This window comes from Peromyscus maniculatus, chromosome 12 (assembly GCF_049852395.1).
Source record: "Peromyscus maniculatus bairdii isolate BWxNUB_F1_BW_parent chromosome 12, HU_Pman_BW_mat_3.1, whole genome shotgun sequence".
Lineage (NCBI taxonomy): Eukaryota > Metazoa > Chordata > Mammalia > Rodentia > Cricetidae > Peromyscus > Peromyscus maniculatus.
The window spans coordinates 80,121,601-80,140,453 of NC_134863.1; the positions used below are offsets into that span (position 1 = coordinate 80,121,601).

The 18,853-nt window shown below is 48.3% G+C and overlaps 1 protein-coding gene across 7 annotated transcripts in view; it reads left to right on the top strand.

Annotated features, from left to right (window-relative positions):
- The window catches only part of Eva1c (eva-1 homolog C), a 72,619-nt gene that overhangs the window by 53,037 nt on the left and 729 nt on the right, over window positions 1-18,853 (top strand). For 4 of the 7 annotated variants that reach the window (XM_006983540.3, XM_016002075.3, XM_016002077.3 and 1 more), the window contains 3 exons: window positions 6,432-6,575; window positions 10,569-10,646; window positions 12,875-12,964. In XM_006983540.3, the coding sequence (XP_006983602.1) occupies window positions 6,432-6,575; window positions 10,569-10,646; window positions 12,875-12,964 (312 nt within the window). The remainder of the gene's footprint in view (window positions 1-6,431; window positions 6,576-10,568; window positions 10,647-12,874; window positions 12,965-18,853) is intronic. The other 3 variants (XM_076549173.1, XM_042259524.2, XM_042259525.2) reach the window with 3 other exon arrangements.

Below are 18,853 nucleotides of genomic sequence, written 5' to 3' on the forward strand. Positions count from 1 at the left end.
CACAGTGAGGTCTGAGTTCTTTGGACTGAGGGTGGCCCAGCCGGAGGCATTTCTGAAAGATCTCGAAGGGAGCCGGGCCTGTTAGCACTAAAATTCACCTGGGAGAGTGGAAAAAGAAAGAAAGGCATGAGTTCAAGGGGCCGTCACAGGTCCTGTGAGCACCAGTCCGGGCGGCCCTTCAGCTCAGGCCAGGAGGGAGCCTTCCCAGAGAGCTGGGCACCGGGGTGTGCCGCCTCCACCACGGTGTGTCATTTCCTGCTATGGTCACATTTTCTGGGTGGGCTCCAGGGATTCTGCTACTTCCTTCATAAGAGAATGAGAAACCACACAATGGGCCTCAAAGGCTAGGCTAAGGCTGTCCCAAGGCCAAGTGTGGGCAGGCCTGGACTTTTCCGCCAAGATCAAGGTGCCAGGAACTCTCCACTGCCAAGACAGGGCCACTTAAGAGCAGCCAGCCCAATTATCTAAATAAACACTGGCTTGCAAGAGTGATTAACTTCAGTCATAGCGTTAAACAATTGCCAAGAAGTAAGAATTCAAATGGTCGAACATCTTGTTATCACATGTATTGGGGAGGAGGGAGCTTGGCAGAGGGTGCCAGCAAAGCCTGTGTGGGCGGGCAATCACCACCTTTAAAGAAACAACGAAATCCTGGGAATGGTTCAGAGCTCAGCATCAATAAGGGCACAGCCAGCCCCTGAGTCAGCCCTGAATTACCTTGGCCACTTCCTGAAGTCACGGCTAAGATAAATTCTCTGGTGACAAGGTAAGTTCTCTCACTAAAGTATGGAGTGTGCTCAGAGCCTATCAGCAGGGGTCCTCATATCTTACACCTGGGAGGCTGTTTCTATCTTCTATTAGTCTTTAAGACTATGTTCAGGGGGTTGGGGATTTAGCTCAGTGGTAGAGCGCTTGCCTAGCAAGCGCAAGGCCCTGGGTTCGGTCCTCAGCTCCGGGGGAAAAAAAAAAAAAAAAAAGACTATGTTCAGGCTGGACTAAGGATGTAGCTCATTTGGGAGAGTGCTTACCTAGCATGCACCAGGCACTGGGTTTGATCCCAGCATTGCATAAACTGGGCATGGTGATGCATGTCTATAATACCAGTACTTGGGGAGATGAGGCCGGAGGAGCAGAAGTTCAAAGCCATGTTGATGCCAGCCTGGGCAATATGAGACCCTGGCTCAAAAAAACACTAATAACAATCCCCTCCCCCAAAATAGTCAGGCATCTACTTCTTCATAGCTCTAAGAAGCATAAGCTTTCTAGAACATTCATTTCCATCAGCAGTACACAATGGTACCATTTCCCTAAATAATAGCTTGTCAGTGTGTCACAGAGTTCATGTTCTGGCACTCTTTGACAGAGCAATCTATGATCAAGAATTCCCATGGAAAGTCCCATATTTGCATACAAATATTTAGCTCTAAGAGGGTTCAATGTGACATTGCTTATTGTGTTATAAAAAATGGGGGGGGGAAGCATCTGAATGTCCCACAGGGTGTTACCAGCAGATAAAAAACAGGACAACGCTTAAAATGGGGTTGGAGAGATGGCTCAGTGGTTAAGAGCATGCACTACTTTGGCTAAGGACCCAAAGTAGATTCCCAACCACCTGTGACACCAGCTCCTGGACCATCCCGGGACCTCTGACCTCCGCAGGTGCCAGCATTCATATGCACACACACACACACATACACACACACACACACACACACACACACACACACACACTGACCTACATACATATACATAATTAAAAATAAGAATCTGAAAATAAGGCTTATGTTTACATGTTTACGAATATATTAATAGAAGGGGAGAGCCACACACAAAGTTAAATATGTGTGACACCATTGAGGGGGAATATATTTATACACAGAAACGTGGCGAAAGGATGTTCTTTAAAAAAGTTTTGGATTTATTTAGTTTAGTTTAGTTTATGTGCATGAGTGTTTTGCTAGCGTATATGTACGCATGTGCCTTGTGCCTATGAAGGTCAGAAGAAGGCGACATTAGATTCCCTGGAACTGGAATGACAGACGATTGTGAGCCACTGTGTGAGTGCCGGGAACACAACCAGGCTCTCTCCAAGAGCAGCAAGCGCTCTTAACTGCTGATCCGTTTCTCTAGTCCCTCTTTTGTTTTGAAAAAGGGTCACAGATTCCTGATCCTCTTGTCCACACCTCCCAGGTGTGTGCACCCACACCCAGCTCAGACAGGTTAACAAGCTCAGGAGGATTTCCTTCCCAAAGAGCAAGGTTTGCTGGGGAGTTTTTCTCTCCAGTGTTCTTTTATCTGTACTTTAAAATATGAGCTCACATATATTTTGTAAAAAGAAAAAAATAAGAGTTGTATTTTAAAACCTCAGATTTCTAAGACAAACTTTGAAACTCACACAGACACAGTCTCCCGGTACAGGCAACTTCTGCAGGGACTACACCCATCTGCGTTCCCTGGAGAGTCACGGACTTTCCTACTTAGAGAGGTCAGAGGGCATGGGGCTGGTTTTAGTCTGGTGTATACAAACAAATTGTGGCTTAGAAGAAACAGAACTTTTTTAAAAAGATTCTATTTGTGTGTGTGCGCGTCCATGTGTATGTGCGTGCGTGCGTGCGTGCGTGCGTGTGTGTGTGTGTGTGTGTGTGTGTGTGTGCGCGCGCGCACGTGTGCATGTGCCATATGTGTGTACAGTACCCGAGAAGGCCAGAAGTGGGTGTCAGGGTCTTGGTGTAGGTCTGAAAACCAAACTTAAGGTGGACCCATTTCTCCAGCCTCTGAACAGTTGTCTTTTTTTTTTTTTAAACTGGTAAATGTTCTCAGCTCCAAAGCCTAAATAATAATGAAGTTTCTGAAGACAATAAAAAAACGTATCTACTCAGCCTTATGCACCCACAAAGCAGTAAGAAAGTAAAATGAGAGAATGTTGAAAGGATAAACTCTCCGGAAGTGTCTGGGGAAAGCTAAGTTATACCAGGAGTGGTTTGACTACTATTGCAGAAACTTTTACATTTTTAAAAACATACCCCAAGACTCTCACCATTCAAACACTGGCTTCTATTTCAACACAGATTTCATTTTTGCATTTAAGGAACTGAAGCCCAAGATTTAGGAAGCTGAGGCAGGGGGATCACCAGTTCTAATCTAGCTTGGCATAGACAATGAGATCTCGTCTCAAAGATGAGACAAACAGAACTCATTAAGGAAGCTACCAGGAATGACTCACACTTATAATCTTGGCATTTAGGAGACTTAGTCAGGAGGATTGCCACAAGTTCAAGTCTAACCTGGGCTACAGAATGAGACACTATCTCATAAAAATTGTTTGTTTTAAAACCAAGCAAGTTTACATATACTCTTCCATTTTAAAACCATGTTAATTCTCAAGACGTTGGGAATGACCTTAAATTACATATGTTGGGGTGATGAATTTACTCTTCCCTACTAATCAAATGGCCTCTGCCATCTTCGTGATTCCCATTCACTTTCCTCTACACCTCTGTTTTAAGCCTTAACATTTAGTTGAGAATGTATCGTATACTTGTTCTCCCTTCACAAGAACAAAGAAGGCAGACAACGTAGACCAAGGCTGTGAAAGCCATGCTGGTCGTTGTCACAAACACCGCTTCCCCTCCTGCCAGCCAGCTTTCTGGTACTGTCACAAAACACTTGAGGTCATCAACGCACAAAGAAGGGAGGTTGATGGTGACTTGTGTTTTCAGAGGTTTCAGTCCATGATTGGTTGGCCCTCATGCTTTGGGGCCTGTGGTGAGGAGCACGTCATGGTGGGAGTATGGTTCAGCCAAGTTCTCACCTCACCAAAAAGGAAGGAAGAGGAGAGGGACAGGGCCAGCACCTCCACCAAGGTCATGCCTTTGATGCCTGGAGGACTTTTCACTAGGCCTGTCTACCTCCTACGAGCGCCAAGTTGGGGAGTAATTCTGTAGCTCAAAGGCTATGGGAGAACATTTAAGAGCCACACTGTAGTGACGTCTAACACCAGGTGGCTTCATGACAGTGATGGTACCCAGGTCCCCTGGGTGCCAACACTAGATACTGTCCATGAAGGGTGTCAGCTGATGATCATGTGCCAGTGCATTGTTGCCCAGGTAGGGAAACTGAGGCTTTGGAAGGCCAGGGGCCAGCCTGACGCTGTACTCTTAGAGACTACTGTGTTTTCCCTGCTGCTGAAATCGTGTGGAATCTTAACTGCAGCAAACGTACCAGTCTGTGTGTAGCCGTAGCCAGTGTTCTGTTGTTATTAAAGAGCAGAAACCAAGGAACTAGTAAAGAATAGTTTATTTAGCTCAAACTTGCGAGGGCTGAGAAATCCAAGAGTGTGGCCCTGGCTTCCCATCAGCATCCGAGGGCTTGCACTTGTCACAGCACAGGGCATCACAAGAGGAGGCAGAGCCAGCAGCCTGCTTCACGTCCTCTTCTGTCATTTTTTTTTTTATATGTATATATGTATGTGCCTGTGTGTAGCTGGAGAGCTTTTCTCTCCGGGTCCCACTAAGTCCTGCCAGTCCTGGAGCCCACTTATAAAATAAACACACAGACGCTTACGTTATTTAAACTGCTTGGCCATTAGCTCAGGCCTATCATTGTCTAGCTCTTACTCTTATATTCAGCCCATTTCTATTAATCTTTACTTTGCCACGTGGCTCGTGGCTTACCAGTACTTTACATCTTCCTTGTCCTGGCGGACACCCCAGGCAGTCTCCCCTATCCTTCCTCCTTCCTCAATTCTCCTCTCTGTTAGTCCCACCTATACTTCCTGTCTGGCCAATCAGTGTTTATGTACATAGAGTGATATCCACAGCACTTCCCCTTTTCTTCTTTTTTTAAAAAGGAAGGTTTTAACTTTAACATAGTAAAATTACATATAACAAAACAATTATCGAGCAAGAATTACAGTTACAACATTAAAGAAGATATCCTATAGATATCCTATCTATTTTATATTTGTGAGTTTAAGGTTTGATATCTAACTTATCAGCACCTGTGTGTGTGCAGGGGCACATGTACGTGTGTGTGAGAATGCACATGTGTGCCTGTGTGTGTATGGGTCAGAGGTCAACCTCAGGTGTTGCTCCTTACATGCTATCTAGCTTGTTTCTTGAGATGGATCTATTCCAGACCTGGAGCTCACTAAGCGAGTGAGGCTGGTTGGCCAGTGAGCACCAGGGACTCACCTGTCTCCTCCTCCCAGTGTTTGCATGGTTTACCCTTGGAGACCAGAAGACGACACCAGATTCCCCTGGGTTTACAGGCAGCTGTGAGCTGTTCCATGTGGGTGCTGGGAACAACCCAGAGCCCCTGGAAGAGCGGCCGGTGCTCTTAACTGCTGAGCCGTCTCAGCCCCCAACACGTGAGCATCTGTGGGGAGACACCAAGACATAGCATAGCTAATCCTTCCCTGCTAATGATGGTGTGATCTTGCGCTTGCTGTTCACTCATCCATTATCAGTTGCTCACTGGGGTCCTAAGGTGGGCCTGTAGACGAATTGCTAAATGGTCTTATTAATAAAAACCACCAGCCAGATAATGGGGTTAAAACCAAGAGATCAGCAAAGCAGAAAGAAGTCAGCCACGTTCTCACCACCTGGAGATCCTCAGTCAAAGAGACCTAGTTCCTGTCTACCCACGCCTATATGAGTTTCTGTTCTGCCATCTCATTTCCTCTCTCTACCCAGCTACATCACTTCCTCTTCCTGCCCAACTCTGTCACTTCCTGTCTGTCTGTACAGACCTCCAGACCTTTATGGTTAGTGCTGGGATTAAAGGTCTGTACCACCACGCCTGGGTCTGTTCCCAGTGTGGCCTTGAACTCACAGAGATCCAGACGGATCTCTGCCTCCTGAGTGATAAGATTAAAGGTGTGTGCTGCCATTGCCTGACCTCTATCTTTACTATAGTGGCTGGCTTTTCCCTCTGATCCTCAGATAAACTTTATTGGGGTGCACAGATAAAATATCACCCCAGTGGGCCAGACAGTGGGAATGAGACGATGAACAAAGTACACATTTTCCCACATGGAGCTTGTGTCTGTGCAGAAGAAAGTCTTAAACCAGGAAACATTTTCAAAGCACAGTGGTCACGAAGTAAGAGCCTCATTCAGGGCTCTGGGTCCATGGCCAATTACAGATGCGCAAAGCCCAGGGCAAGGCAAGCATCCAGGTGCTTTGACAAAGACCACTTCAGAATTTCAGAGTGGTGACAGCAGGTCCTTAGGCCAAGCTCAGGGCTTCCTGAAAGCTGATGGCCCAGCTGGTGCAGAGCATCTTGGGAGAGTCAATGAGCTAGATCAGCAGAGAAGCAGTCTCTGTTTGACCGGAAGTTCGGCTCGGTGCATCTATGTATAGCAAGTGCTATCAGCTGTGTGGAGACCAGTGCAGACCAGCCTGACGCTCTCACCGCCCCTTCCCTTCCAGACTGCCTGTCCTACACAGCTTTACAAGTCCTGTCCAGGAGGTGCTATGGAAAGCAGAGATGTAAGGTCCTCGTCGATAATTACCACTTCGGAAGCCCCTGTCTTCCAGGGGTGAGAAAATACCTCACTGTTGCCTACGCATGTGGTAAGAACAAACCCTCAACCGGCTCCACGAACACATGCCTGTTAGGGAAACGGTCGCCATATCCAAACAGGAGTGTGTGTGGCACTTGAATTGCACACAGTAGGCAGTGCGTGACCATCAATAAGCACAACTAAAACATGGAAGAATGGAGAGAGGTTTACTTCCTGCAGCCAGTAAGGAGTACTTGACTAGAGTCATTCCAGCTTGCACAGCTTGGAAACACGTGGCGGGGGGGGTGGGGGGGGGTGGGGGTGGGGGGGGTGGGGGGGGCGCGGCAGGGGGCGGGGGCAGTCCACAGTACTGAGCATGCTCGGTTTGAGTTCACAGTGCAAGCAGGAAAGATAGCTGAAGCATTCCTGGGCTTAGCTCAGAATCCTGGGGTAGACATTTTAAAAGGTGAAAATGGTGGACGAAGACTCCTCGGGAGTTCCTGTCATGAAGGTGGCAGACAGGAAGCGGGCATAGCAGGGCACACCTGCAACCCCAGCTTTCAGGAGGCTGAGGCGGGCAGAAGGAGTGCTGGGAATTTAAGGGCTGGCCTGGGCTCCATGGAAGTCCCTATCTCAAAACAACAGCAGTATTGATAATGACAGACAGGAATACTTTTGGTTGTCCACAACATCTCTTTCCCAGAATGGTTTTAGCTGAAAGCAAAGGAACGGACACTTTTTAAGAGCCCATTAACATAGGTGCTTGCCACTGAGGGTGCCACCCCCCTTGGCTGCTGACAGAGCCCCACGGCTCAGCTGGTTACTGCTGGGTCGCCTCACACACCCCAGACCTTTTCTCTCCGTCATCCTTGTTTATGGCATTCACATCAGATAAGCAACAGGATTTTCTTTGGCTAAAATGGTTTCAGGAGCACATCAGGTAATCAGATTGGCGGTGGACGGGGTGAGCAGGGACAGAACGAGCAACGGGGGACACAGCTGAGGTCGCCGAGAACGAACCCTTTCTGTCTCAGTTCTTAGGAAGTCCTGAAATGTGCTGGTGGTGTGTGAGGTCACACAAGTATTGTTCGGCTTCCAGTGCCATCTGGAGACTTTAAATGACTGGGCCCCTGGGCTGCCAGCGGCTGTTTTATCTGCATGCCTGCAGCATGGATGCAATGCTGCACAGGCTTCCATGGGTTACAGCAGCCCGTGTGCTGTCCCGGGGTCTTCAGAAGGAAGGGAATTCCCTGCTCTGCTTGGATTGTGTCTTCAGGAAGCTGTTTAATAGCCAGCCAGCAGCTGTTTTTGGGGTACTGTGGTGGTCCCATCTGTAATTTCGACACATTGGTTGTTCTTCTGAAATGAGCATCAGCAGCTGTTTTCGGGGTACTGTGGTGGTCCCATCCGTAATCTTGATATATTGGTTGTTCTGAAATGAGCATCAGCGGCCGACTTCGGGGTACTGTGGTGGTCCCATCTGTAATCTCGACACATTGGTTGTTCTTCTGAAATGAGCAGCATGGAAATGAAAGGAAATGGGGAATCCCAACAATGAAGAACTTGATGCCTCCCCCGAAGAATATCATTCACTAGGCTTTGGTTATTGCAGCAGCTTTATTGAGATATGATGCAGAGTGCCTGGTCAATCCCACAGTCTAGGGTTTTTAGACTATCCATGGAATTATGCACCCACCCCCATGGGCAGTTTAAGAACATCGTCATCGATCTAATCCATTCTGAACCAGTTTGAAGAACCTTTGTAAAAAACAGGGTCTCGTGGAGTCCAGGGTGGCCTTAAAGTTACTATACAGTCAGAGCTGACTGAGCTTTTGATCCTCCTGTCTCTGCCTCCCAGGTGCTAGAATTACAGGCATGTACCATGTTCACACACTCAACAGGCAGGCTTCCTAGGTGACCTGTGTTTCCCAGCTACATGGTCTGTTGGTTATTGACAAAGCTCATCCCAGAATGGCCTCCGTCTCTGAGCTTCTTTCTATGGTTCTGAATCTATACGGCCTCTGCTATTCCCAGAGAGCCAGGAGCCTTGTCTCATCACATTTTGAGACTAAGCCAAGAGACAGACCTGAGAAAGCAAGGCCACTTCTGGCAGGGAAAGACAGACATCCAGGGTTTTACTGCTGCCGGGGAGTCAGGGAGCATGTTCTTGGAGCCCAGAATGAGCAAGAGGTTCTTGAACTAGAAAGCATCTGTCCTGGTGCTTCTGTGTTCCTGGGTTTAGTGCCGTGTCCTGTAGCTGGCCTGTGTCTCTCACAGCACCTCCGGTGGGTCTCTGGAAAGCCGCCCTCATCCTTGACGGGCACAAAGGCTCCAGGGTCTCCTGGATTGGGAGGTTCACGGCTTAGGGCTGTTCTCTGCTTGTTGGTCCTGGGATGTATCCAGAAGAATTTAGTTAAGCCCTCAGAGAAGGAAGTGGGGTTTTCTTGTAGCTGGAGATGACTTACAGGGTCTGTGTGAAAGCCGTGCTGCGGATCTCGCCTCGTTTGTCTTGGCTTCATTTCTACTTCCTGTTGCCACTTCCCAGATATCATCTGGGCTGAGGCAAAAATGAAAATAAGCAATTTTCTGCAGCTAGAATACTTGGCATCCTCTCCCTTCTCCCAGTTGGCAGCAGTGTGTTTCACCTTTATAACTCTCTCTCTCTCTCTCTCTCTCTCTCTCTCTCTCTCTCTCTCTCTCTCTCTCTCCCTCTCTCTCTCTCCCCCTCCCTCCCTCTCTCTCCCTCTCTCCCTCCTATTTCTCTCTCCTATCTCTGTCTCTGTCTCTGTCTCTCTGTCTCTATCTCTATCTCAGGTAGCCCAGGCTAGTCCTAAACCCCCTATGTAGCCAAGGATGACCTTGAACTTGGTCCTTCTCCCATGAACCATCCTTTCTTCTGTCTAGTGAGCCACGTGAACCCAGATTGCTCGCTCCTCTAGGTTTAGGATGAAGGGAGGAGAAAGTTCAGAGAAAAGGCTGAGTAGGAGCAGAAAGGGGGTGGACGGGGTCCTGTCCAGTCAGTTTGCTTTGCTCTATCTCAGACATGTTCGGATCCCCCTAACAGCTTTCTGGGTCATTCTTCCAGCCTGACCTCCACCCACTGTGAGACACCTCAGTGGACCTCAGTACACTTAGATCTGTGCCACTGTGCCCACGTTTTCACGGCCTCCTCCCAAAGTTTCCCATGCTCTGCACTCCATCTATCCTAAGGAACTGCTAATCAGTTTCTGTCTCTAGATTTACCTTTTCTAGGCAGTTCCTATAAATAGAATTATGCAATGGATGGGTTTTGGTGACCGGCTTCTCGCACGGAGCATGCTGTTCTGAGAGTCAGCCTTGCTTTCTTTTTATTACCAACATTTTCCATTAGATGAGTGTACCGTGGTTTATTTATTTCCTCACTTGTTTTGTTTGAGATGGGGTCTTGCTGTGTAGCCCCAGCTAGCTTCAAACTTGAAGCCCTGCTACCCCAGCTTTCCCAGCTTCGGGAGCCTCTAAAAGGAAATATTTGTTTTATATTAAATATGTATGTGCATGTGTCTGTGCAGAGGTGTGTGCATGTGTCTGTGCAGAGGTATGTGCATGTATCTGTGCAGAGGTATGTGCATGTAGGTGCCTGCAGAGACCAGAAAAGGGAGGTGGGTCCCTGGAGCGGGACTCACGGGCAGTTGTAAGCTGCCCGGTGTGGTGCTGGGAACATACTGGGTCCTCTGCAGCATCAGACACACTGTTAATCTGAGCCATCTCTGCAATGCCAGCGCCTTAGAAAATACTGCAGATGTGTGCCTAAGATTCCATCTGTCCTGGGCATTTGATGATCTCATATGTGCCGTGTGTGTGTGTGTGTGTGTGTGTGTGTGTGTGTGTGTGTGTGTGTGATAGAGAAAAAGAGAGAGAGAGAGAGAGAGAGAGAGAGAGAGAGAGAGAGAGAGAGAGAGAGAGGCAGTAGGTAATCTGAAAAGTATTTTGCAAATCTTTCTCTACATTGTACCTTGAATATATATTAAATGCAAAGGCGTTTTTAATATACCACATATTTAAAATGCTTCTTTTTGGTTTTTAGTTCCCAAGAACATACTCACAGCGGTCGATCCAGCCATTGCTAATTTAAACCCTTCTCTGAAGAAAGATGACGAATACGGTAATTTTTATGGCTTACTCCCAGCATTTCCTTCTAAGGGAAGTTAACCAGCCCCTGAGCACAGGCAGGCACACAGGGCTGGAGTGGAAGGGCCAGGTGTCCTGCTGCTCTGCTGATACCAACAGGGCGTGGCCGATGCTTACACTCAGCAGCCAGTGTGTGGCTTCAAAAAAGAATTGAAATCACAAGGAGAAAAAGTTTATCCCATTCTCTTCCATTCTTCCTCTTCTTCTTCCTAAAAGACAATAATAATAAAACCACTTGGAACAGCACATCTTCTCAGAAACAACCTGGGTTCTTGGTGATACAGGAGCTTGTGGCAAAGCTGGGGACCGGAGCCAGCTGACCTTGCCAGCCCCTCAAGGTCGCTTTCTCCCTCTGCTTCCCACCTAACTTATATAAATAGGGATGTAGATACTTCGATTTTATTTTTTAAGATTTATTATTTGTGTGTGTGTGTGTGTGTGTGTGTGTGTGTGTGTGTGTGTGTGTGTGTGAGTCCTGGGGAGTGAACTCACACCATCAGGCTGTTTTAACAGCAAGTCCTTTTATCCTTTTGTTTGTTTGGTTGGTTTTGGTTTTTCGAGACAAGGTTTCTCTGTGTAGCCTTGGCTTTCCGGGAACTTGCTCTGTAGACCAGGTTGGCCTTGAACTTACCTGAAATATTTTTTGTTAATGACATATAGAACAAATTTAGCCTGCTGAGTTCCTGAGAGAAACTGTGGAGATCCCATAGAACACATAAGATGCTAATTTTGGGGAGCAAGAGTTTTGTTTTGGGTTATTTTATCTTACTTATTATGCCTGTCCCCAGTTATGAAAGTAAAGTATACGTGTCCATCTGTGTCTTAGAGATAGATTCTAGAACTTTCCATACCCGCTCAGATCAGCAGGTGTTCAAGTCCCTTAAATAAAACAACCCAGTGTTTGCACAGAGCCCACACAACCCTCCTGTAGGCTTGAATCTCTAGGTGCTTACAGTCCTTATCACAATGCCAATGCCATGTTGTGCTGTATGGTTTAAGAAATAATGAGAAGAAAGAAATCTGTACACGTTCACATTTCTCCTGAGTATCTTTTTCTCTGTCTGTGGTTGACTTCCTGGCCAGGGTCCTCTCTGACACAGGGTCCTGACTCCAGTCTTTGCTTCCACATCTGCTTCCTGGTACAGAAAGCACAACACCAAGGCACAGAAACCACCCTTAGCCCAAAGCTAGAGGCGAAGACTGGAAACGCCTTCCATATTCTGGTTCACTAGCTCCCTGTCTACCAGGCTCTGTATCTCAGCTCCCTCCCCTTTCTCACATGGCTCCCACTGGTTCCTGAGGGATCCCCATCCCTCTTCAGTGGAGCCCCAAGAGCTACATCTTCCTTAGAGGCATCTGCCTTGTGTGATAGTCTCAGGGCTCTCATCAGCACTTGCTTTGTGTCCATCCAGGCAGTTCCCTCGAATCCAAAAGCAGGCCAGCCATACCACACGTGTGTGTGTGTGTGTGTGTGTGTGTGTGTGTGTGTGTGTGTGTGTGTGACACATCCAACAATCCACGCCTCCCTCCATAACCTAAGGTTTGTCATATCTCTGGTCCACAGAGCAGACAGCTGTTCCAGGGTAAGATGAGACATTATTTACTCAGCCTCCTAAAGGCTTGATGGATGCCTTTGCCTTTCTCACGGAATATTGTGTTGTGTTCTGGAGCAGGGCGCATGAGCTGCGCCTGAAGTTGGAATCAGCACTTTGAAGTGTTTTGAATCCCTTTCTTCATCTGACATTTTCAAAGATGACTTCTGCGTTAGCTGCTTTTCTCGTTACTGGACAAAACACCCGAGAAAAGCCACGTCAGAAAGGAGGGCTTGATGTCGGCTCATGATTCAGGAGCGGATGCAGTCCATCATGTCGGCAGTCAAGAGCTAGAGGACAGTTAGAAGCAGGGCCGGGTTATAAACCTCAAGGCCTGCCTCCATGACCCACTTCCTCCATTGACGATCCACCTTCTAAAGGTTCCACGGCCTCCCAAACAGCACTGTCAGCCGGGGACTGAGTCTTCAGCACATGAGCTCGTGGGACCATGTCACAGCCAGGCCTCAGCACTAAGTGTTCTGAGGCTTCCACAGTTTAGTCAGAAGCCCCGTGGTCTGATGTCTGTGAGTGGCAGGTGCAGGTGAAGGTCCACAGGGATCTCGGGATAGCTGCACCCTGAACAGCTCTGGTCTTTCTTCGCATGTTGCAGGTATAAAATTGGACCCCAGCGGATCGAGGGTGGTGCGGAAAGATGGTGTTATCGTCAGCAACTCCCTGGCTGCGTTTGCTTACATTCGAGGTAGGTGAATGAATGGGAGCTTCTGGGGGTGCAGAAGGGTTTCTCTCTGCCTCACCCACCAACACTGATAGCTAAAGGAAAGACGCCTCCAGTTGTACACGCAACGTCGTGATGTCCAGAACTACGGGGCTGGGGTTCAAACACAATTGCAGCCACAAACCAAGGGACCTGCAAGAATAAAGCTGAGCCGCTGAGCATTTGGTTCCAAAGGAATTTCCCCCTTGAAAAGCAGAAATGGGTTCCCCAGATCTGAAAATTAGGATTATTGAATTCCCCTCACAAATGGAAGAAAAATGAGTCTGATCACGTAAGAAGCCGAACAGGTCCTGCCATGGGATGACACAGCCCTCTCTGGAGGCCTGAGAATCACTGTGGTTGCCAAGGTTTCATCTCCCCAGGGCTGAAGGCTTGCACCAGGCCTGGCCATGTGCAGCCCTCTCTCAGGAGGAATGCACACTCCTGGCTGCCTTCCTGCATGTCCTAGGACAGATTGTGTCTTGGAATGTGGACTGTAAGTTTCAACGCTGGCTTCCTGCTCAGTAAAGGCTGTCATTCAGCTTACACCACACTACTTAAGACAAGACCCAGGACTCTTGAAGTAAAAACAGGTATATTTTGGCTCATGGTCTGGAGGTTAAGTTCAAGATCCAGTGACTCCAATGGTTTGGGCTGTGGTGAGGGTGGGGCATCATGAGTGATCACACTTGGAACTAGAGAGGGAGAGAAAGGAACGAAGCAAGGCCCGACAATCCCCTTTGATGGTGCAGGCCTGGTGACCTAATAATTTTCCCACTCAGTGTTCCTCCGTGAGCTTGCCATGTGCTGCAGGGTTATTGGCCTCTTTTTTTTTTTTTCTCTTACAACTTCTCTCCTATGTTACTGCTGCTCCTGATAACTGTCAAAGTTAAGTGTGAAAATCTGGGCTTTGGAAGGATGTCCACAGTTTCAAAGTCCCTTCGGGTGGAGAATAATGATGAAGAGAAGCAGGGACGCTGCTGGCTGAGGTGTAGCCACGCTGGGCCCCATCCTTTCTCAGACACCTCGGCCTTCTTAGCCACCATAACAAATCACCGTAGACTAGAGCTTAAGGAGCATTTTCTGTTTCCTAACGGTTCTGGAGGGAGGCTGGAAGTCCATGATTAAGAGCCTCCTTCTGGCTTTGGACAGCCACCTGCCTGCTGCGTCCTCCTGTGTGTGGGGGGAGGATTGAGTGGGGGTGGAGCGGAGGTGTGTGTTGGGGGGGGAGACAAAAGAGACAGGAGAAGAGGGGAGTATGAACTTTTCTAAATCCACCAGTCCTCTCAAACGAGGACCCGCTGGTGAACTCTGTTAACCGTAACTAGCTCCAGAAAGTTCTATCTACAAAGTCCTGTGAGGGGTTAGGACATCAGCATGAGCTTGGGGGAATGGTCAGTCCAGAGCAGCAACTCTGAGGATTGAGGCTCGGATCCTGAATTCTACACTCAAAGGAGCCGAGGGTCAGAGGAGCGGGGCCATTTGCCGCGGGCACCATGGACAGCGGCTGGGTCCAGCCTCACGCTCGGCGAAGGGCAAGGCTGTCAATCAGTTTCTAGGAAGAACACTGTCTTCAGGCTTTGGAGGGCTGGGACCTCTTGACCCAGTGTTATGTAAATATCCTTTCCTCTGAGGTCGCATGAGCGTATCCTGCTATGTGTCTGGATGATGTGTTTGCCTGTCTAAGCTCCTTAAGGACAGGTGACTGTCATCTTGTTTATCTGCCGTATCTCATGTCTAGGACAGTTCTGGGGTAGACCAGGACACAGTGAGTAGTTAACAAATGGCTAAATAATAAATCCCAACTTGATGTTATGTCTGCCTTATACTCGTTCATCATCTATGATTTACATATTTTATCTGTGGATCTGAAAAGATGGCTCAGTGGTTAAGAGTATTTGAAGCTCTTGCAGAGGACCCGGGTTCAGTTCCCAACATCCATGTCAGGAGGATTACCACCCGCTGCCTGTAATTCTGGTTCAGGGGACCTGGCACCTTCCTGTAGCCTCTGTGAATTTCTATATACATATAGTGTACAGTCACATGAATACACACGCACACACACGTACACACGCATACACACACACACACACACACACACACACACACACACACACGCACGCACGCACGCACACACGTAAAATGTGTCTGTGGGTGCATGCAGGCCTTGGTATGCACATGAATGTCAGAGGACAACTTTGTATGCTTGGTTCTCTCCTGCCACTGTTTACATGGGTTCTGGGGATCAAATCCAGATTGTCAGGCTTATGTGGCAAAAGCCTTTATCCACTGAGCCGTCTTGCTAGCTGTCTACATTCCAGAATGATGCTCCATCGTTTTAGCGTAAGGGCTAGATGGGATGTTGCTCGATTTTATTGAGAGATGTTTCCATACGTTCATCTCAGTGAGTCACGGCCGAGGCTAGGTGTGGGTCTGGAAAGCCTTGCTGTGGGCCTAGGATCCAAAGGCTGGACACAGGCAGCTGGGGACCCACAGCGTGAGCAGGGACTGTCCTGTAAACTGAGGAAGAACAAAAGGACGTTCCCTAACCAGGCCACCGGTAGCTTTGATGTAAGAGAGCAGGGAAAGAGATGGGGGACAAGCAGACAGGCCACCAAAACCAAGGGGCTTGTCCTGGGCAGGGAAACTTGGAGGTCGGTGGAAGGGAAATGAAAATGTTCGAAGGTCTCTGCTAGACCAGGTCTCCTCTGGTCACTTACATGATCTGCAAGGGCATTTCTTATAGAAAAGGGAAGTGTGCATGCATGTGTGTGATATGTGTTATATATGTGTATTTGTGGTATGTTTGATGTGCGTCTGTGATATATGCAGTAAGTGTGATGGGTGCTGTGTATGGTATATATATATATATATGTGGTGAATGTACATTTGTGTGTTGCATTTGTGGTGTGTGGTGGGGTGGTATACATGTATGGTGTATGGTATGTATGTAGGGGAGGCTGGTGGTACTTGTTTATGATATGGGGGACTTCGGGTGTGTGATGGTAGTGTGTGTACATATGTTTATGTATGTATGTGTATGTTCTGAGGAATACAGTTTATTCCTGCTTCAGCATTACCATTGTCCCCTAGCTGAAGGACTTATTTAGTCTTGCTCTCTAAATAAATTAATGACCCCTTCCAGACCACCAAATTAGTGTCTTATTGGCATCTGGCTTTGTGTGTTTACCTCATCTGTGCCCACAGCCCTGCCTTTTGTGACTCAACATTCAGTCACTGTCCCTACTGTTTGGGATTGTGGTGTGTGTGTGTGTGTGTGTGTGTGTGTGTGTGTGTGTGTGTGTGTTTTCAGCCTCAGGCAAACTTACTGAGAACTTTGGGGGACAAGGGTTGGAGGATCTGGGACCACAGCCAGATCAGCCTTGTTGCTTCTAAGTAAGGAATTCTAGGACATCAGAGGAGCTATGTGAAGGAGAGATTTCATCACACACCCCAAAGTTAGTCACATGACCCCTTTGGGGGTACGATCAGAGAGCCGCACAGGTCTGTCACATGGGTGTGGGCTCTGAAGTGTTCCCTGGTCTCCAACTCTGACAGAAAGTCTTGTCACATCCCTAAGTGCTGTCAGACCCGTCTGCAAACACTTTTTGTTTCTTCCTCCTGGAGGACTCTGGCTCCAGTCCCGCCAGAGATGGACCCTTGCTGGTGGCTTCTGGCGGCTTATCTGGGTGTGACTAAATTCGAACTGGAGCTTGTGTTGGCCCCTGACCGATCTCTGAAGAGCAAATGGGGCCCTGGCACCCATTCTGAGGCTCCTGGGACCGTTCCCTCTAACCTGCCATGAACTGGGGCTAAATTTGGAACACCAACAAAAACACTGTGAAGATTCTATTCAACCACAACAAAAAGAGAGTCCCGTTTCCCCAAAAGAGATGGTAGAAGGGGGTCACAACTCGAAAGTGGTCCAGTTGGTTCTAGAAGATGGAGGAATCGCTTTCTGTGTAAAGTCTGGGGCAGTGGGCAGAGCCCGGGTCTAAGCCCAGGTCCCAGTAAATAGGGGCTTTGGAAAGTGACTAGGCTACAACATCAGAGGTTAGTTAGGCCAGCTCATCTCTCATGTGCCATCTGCCTACAGTCTGGTGACCGTATGACAGTCACTTCATATGAATAGGCAGTTTTATTCCCACGGGACTCATCTTCCCCATGCCTGGCCACTGGATCTCAGTGACATGGACGTGAACTCCCCCGTAGAGTGAGTGATCCCATGGAAAGAGAAACTCCTGAATCCCAGAAGTAGAACCCAGACCCCGCCACCTGGAGAGGAAGAAGTTGGGAGATGCTGATTTTGTGGTAGCCTGTGATATGACCTAAGGATTGACTCACTTGATTTGATTAATCCACATTCCTTAAAAATGGGGCTAGGATATGGCTCAGTGGCAGAGTACCAGCCCCGCATGTGTGGTGTCCTAAAGTTCAGACTTCAGCACAGAAAAAAAAAAAATCATTAAGAACTAAAGAGGTAGAGTAACGGATTCATTTTGTGGCAGAGCAAGACCTTGACCTGAGTCCATGGAGCCTGAGATCTGGTCCACCCCTACACCTTGGACAGGAGGAGAGGGGACTGGGCGTGACCTTTCTTCCTCAGAAACGTGACATAGGAGCGAGTTTCTGCCTGGAGCTGGCTCTGTCCCACCCATGAGTGGCTAGAAAATGAGTTAAGACTCTGCCCTCTTAAAACCTCACACGCTTTATCAATTCCAACACATAAAACGTGGAGGGACACTCACGCTGCATCTGAACCCTGTCAGGAGGCGAGCGTGATGTGGGGGGAGGCGGAGCAGGCTTTGATCTGCCGGGGAGCAGGAGGGAAGGTCTGACCTGATGCCCTGGTCTTGGCATCTTTTTTTTTTTTTTTTTTTTTTTTTTTGGTTTTTCGAGACAGGGTTTCTCTGTGTAGCTTTGCGCCTTTCCTGGGACTCACTTGGTAGTCCAGGCTGGCCTCGAACTCACAGAGATCCACCTGGCTCTGCCTCCCGAGTGCTGGGATTAAAGGCGTGCGCCACCACCGCCCGGCTGTCTTGGCATCTTTTGTGTGTTCCTGTTTAGTGACTTCGTTACAAGTGTCAGGGTCTCCAGATCGCCCCTCTGCCACCACTCCCGGAGGTGAAAGTAGCCTTTCTCGCTGTCACATGGCACGTGGGTCTCTAGGAGACCAAATCCTTTATAAACTTTAACTCTTCAATGCTGTACTGATAGCATGACAGATGCAATGTGCTGTCCCTTCCACGGCCAAAATAAATGCTATTTCGGACATGTGGGGCTTAAAGGGAGTGGGGAGATGTCAGGTAGGGGCAGGGTCACTCTAGGGACAACTTGGACTGCGGGAAGGAGGCTGGCCAGGGAGGATCCACTTTCAGAAAGATAACGTGTTCTGGTTCCATCTCTCTCATCAGGGAGATCCCTCACTGTCGGGGAGACTTAGCAGCCCTGGAGTTTTGAGACTCCAGTCTAGATTCCGGGGAAGGACAGCAGCAGCAAAGACAACCTTCTTCATTGTCTTTCCCAGAATAAAAGACGTGACGGTGTGCCCAGAGGGGGCTCTGAGTGGTTGAGACGTACTGAGAAAATCCTGGAGATAAAAGCACATCCCAGAAGGCACCTCCAGGATCCAGCCCTGGTTCTGCCTGAAGAGGCTGCTGGCCTCTACAGCCTTCCCTCTGGGCCTCAGCTTGAATATTTATAAAAGTGTTCACTCCATGGCCCCCAGCTCAAATCTATAAATAAAGTTTTATTGGGACACATTCAGGCCCTGTGCTTTACATATTGCCGGATGGCTGCTTGTTGTAATTTGAATCTGAAATGCCCCCCCACACACACACACAAGGTCATATTTTGAATGTTCCCCGATAGTAG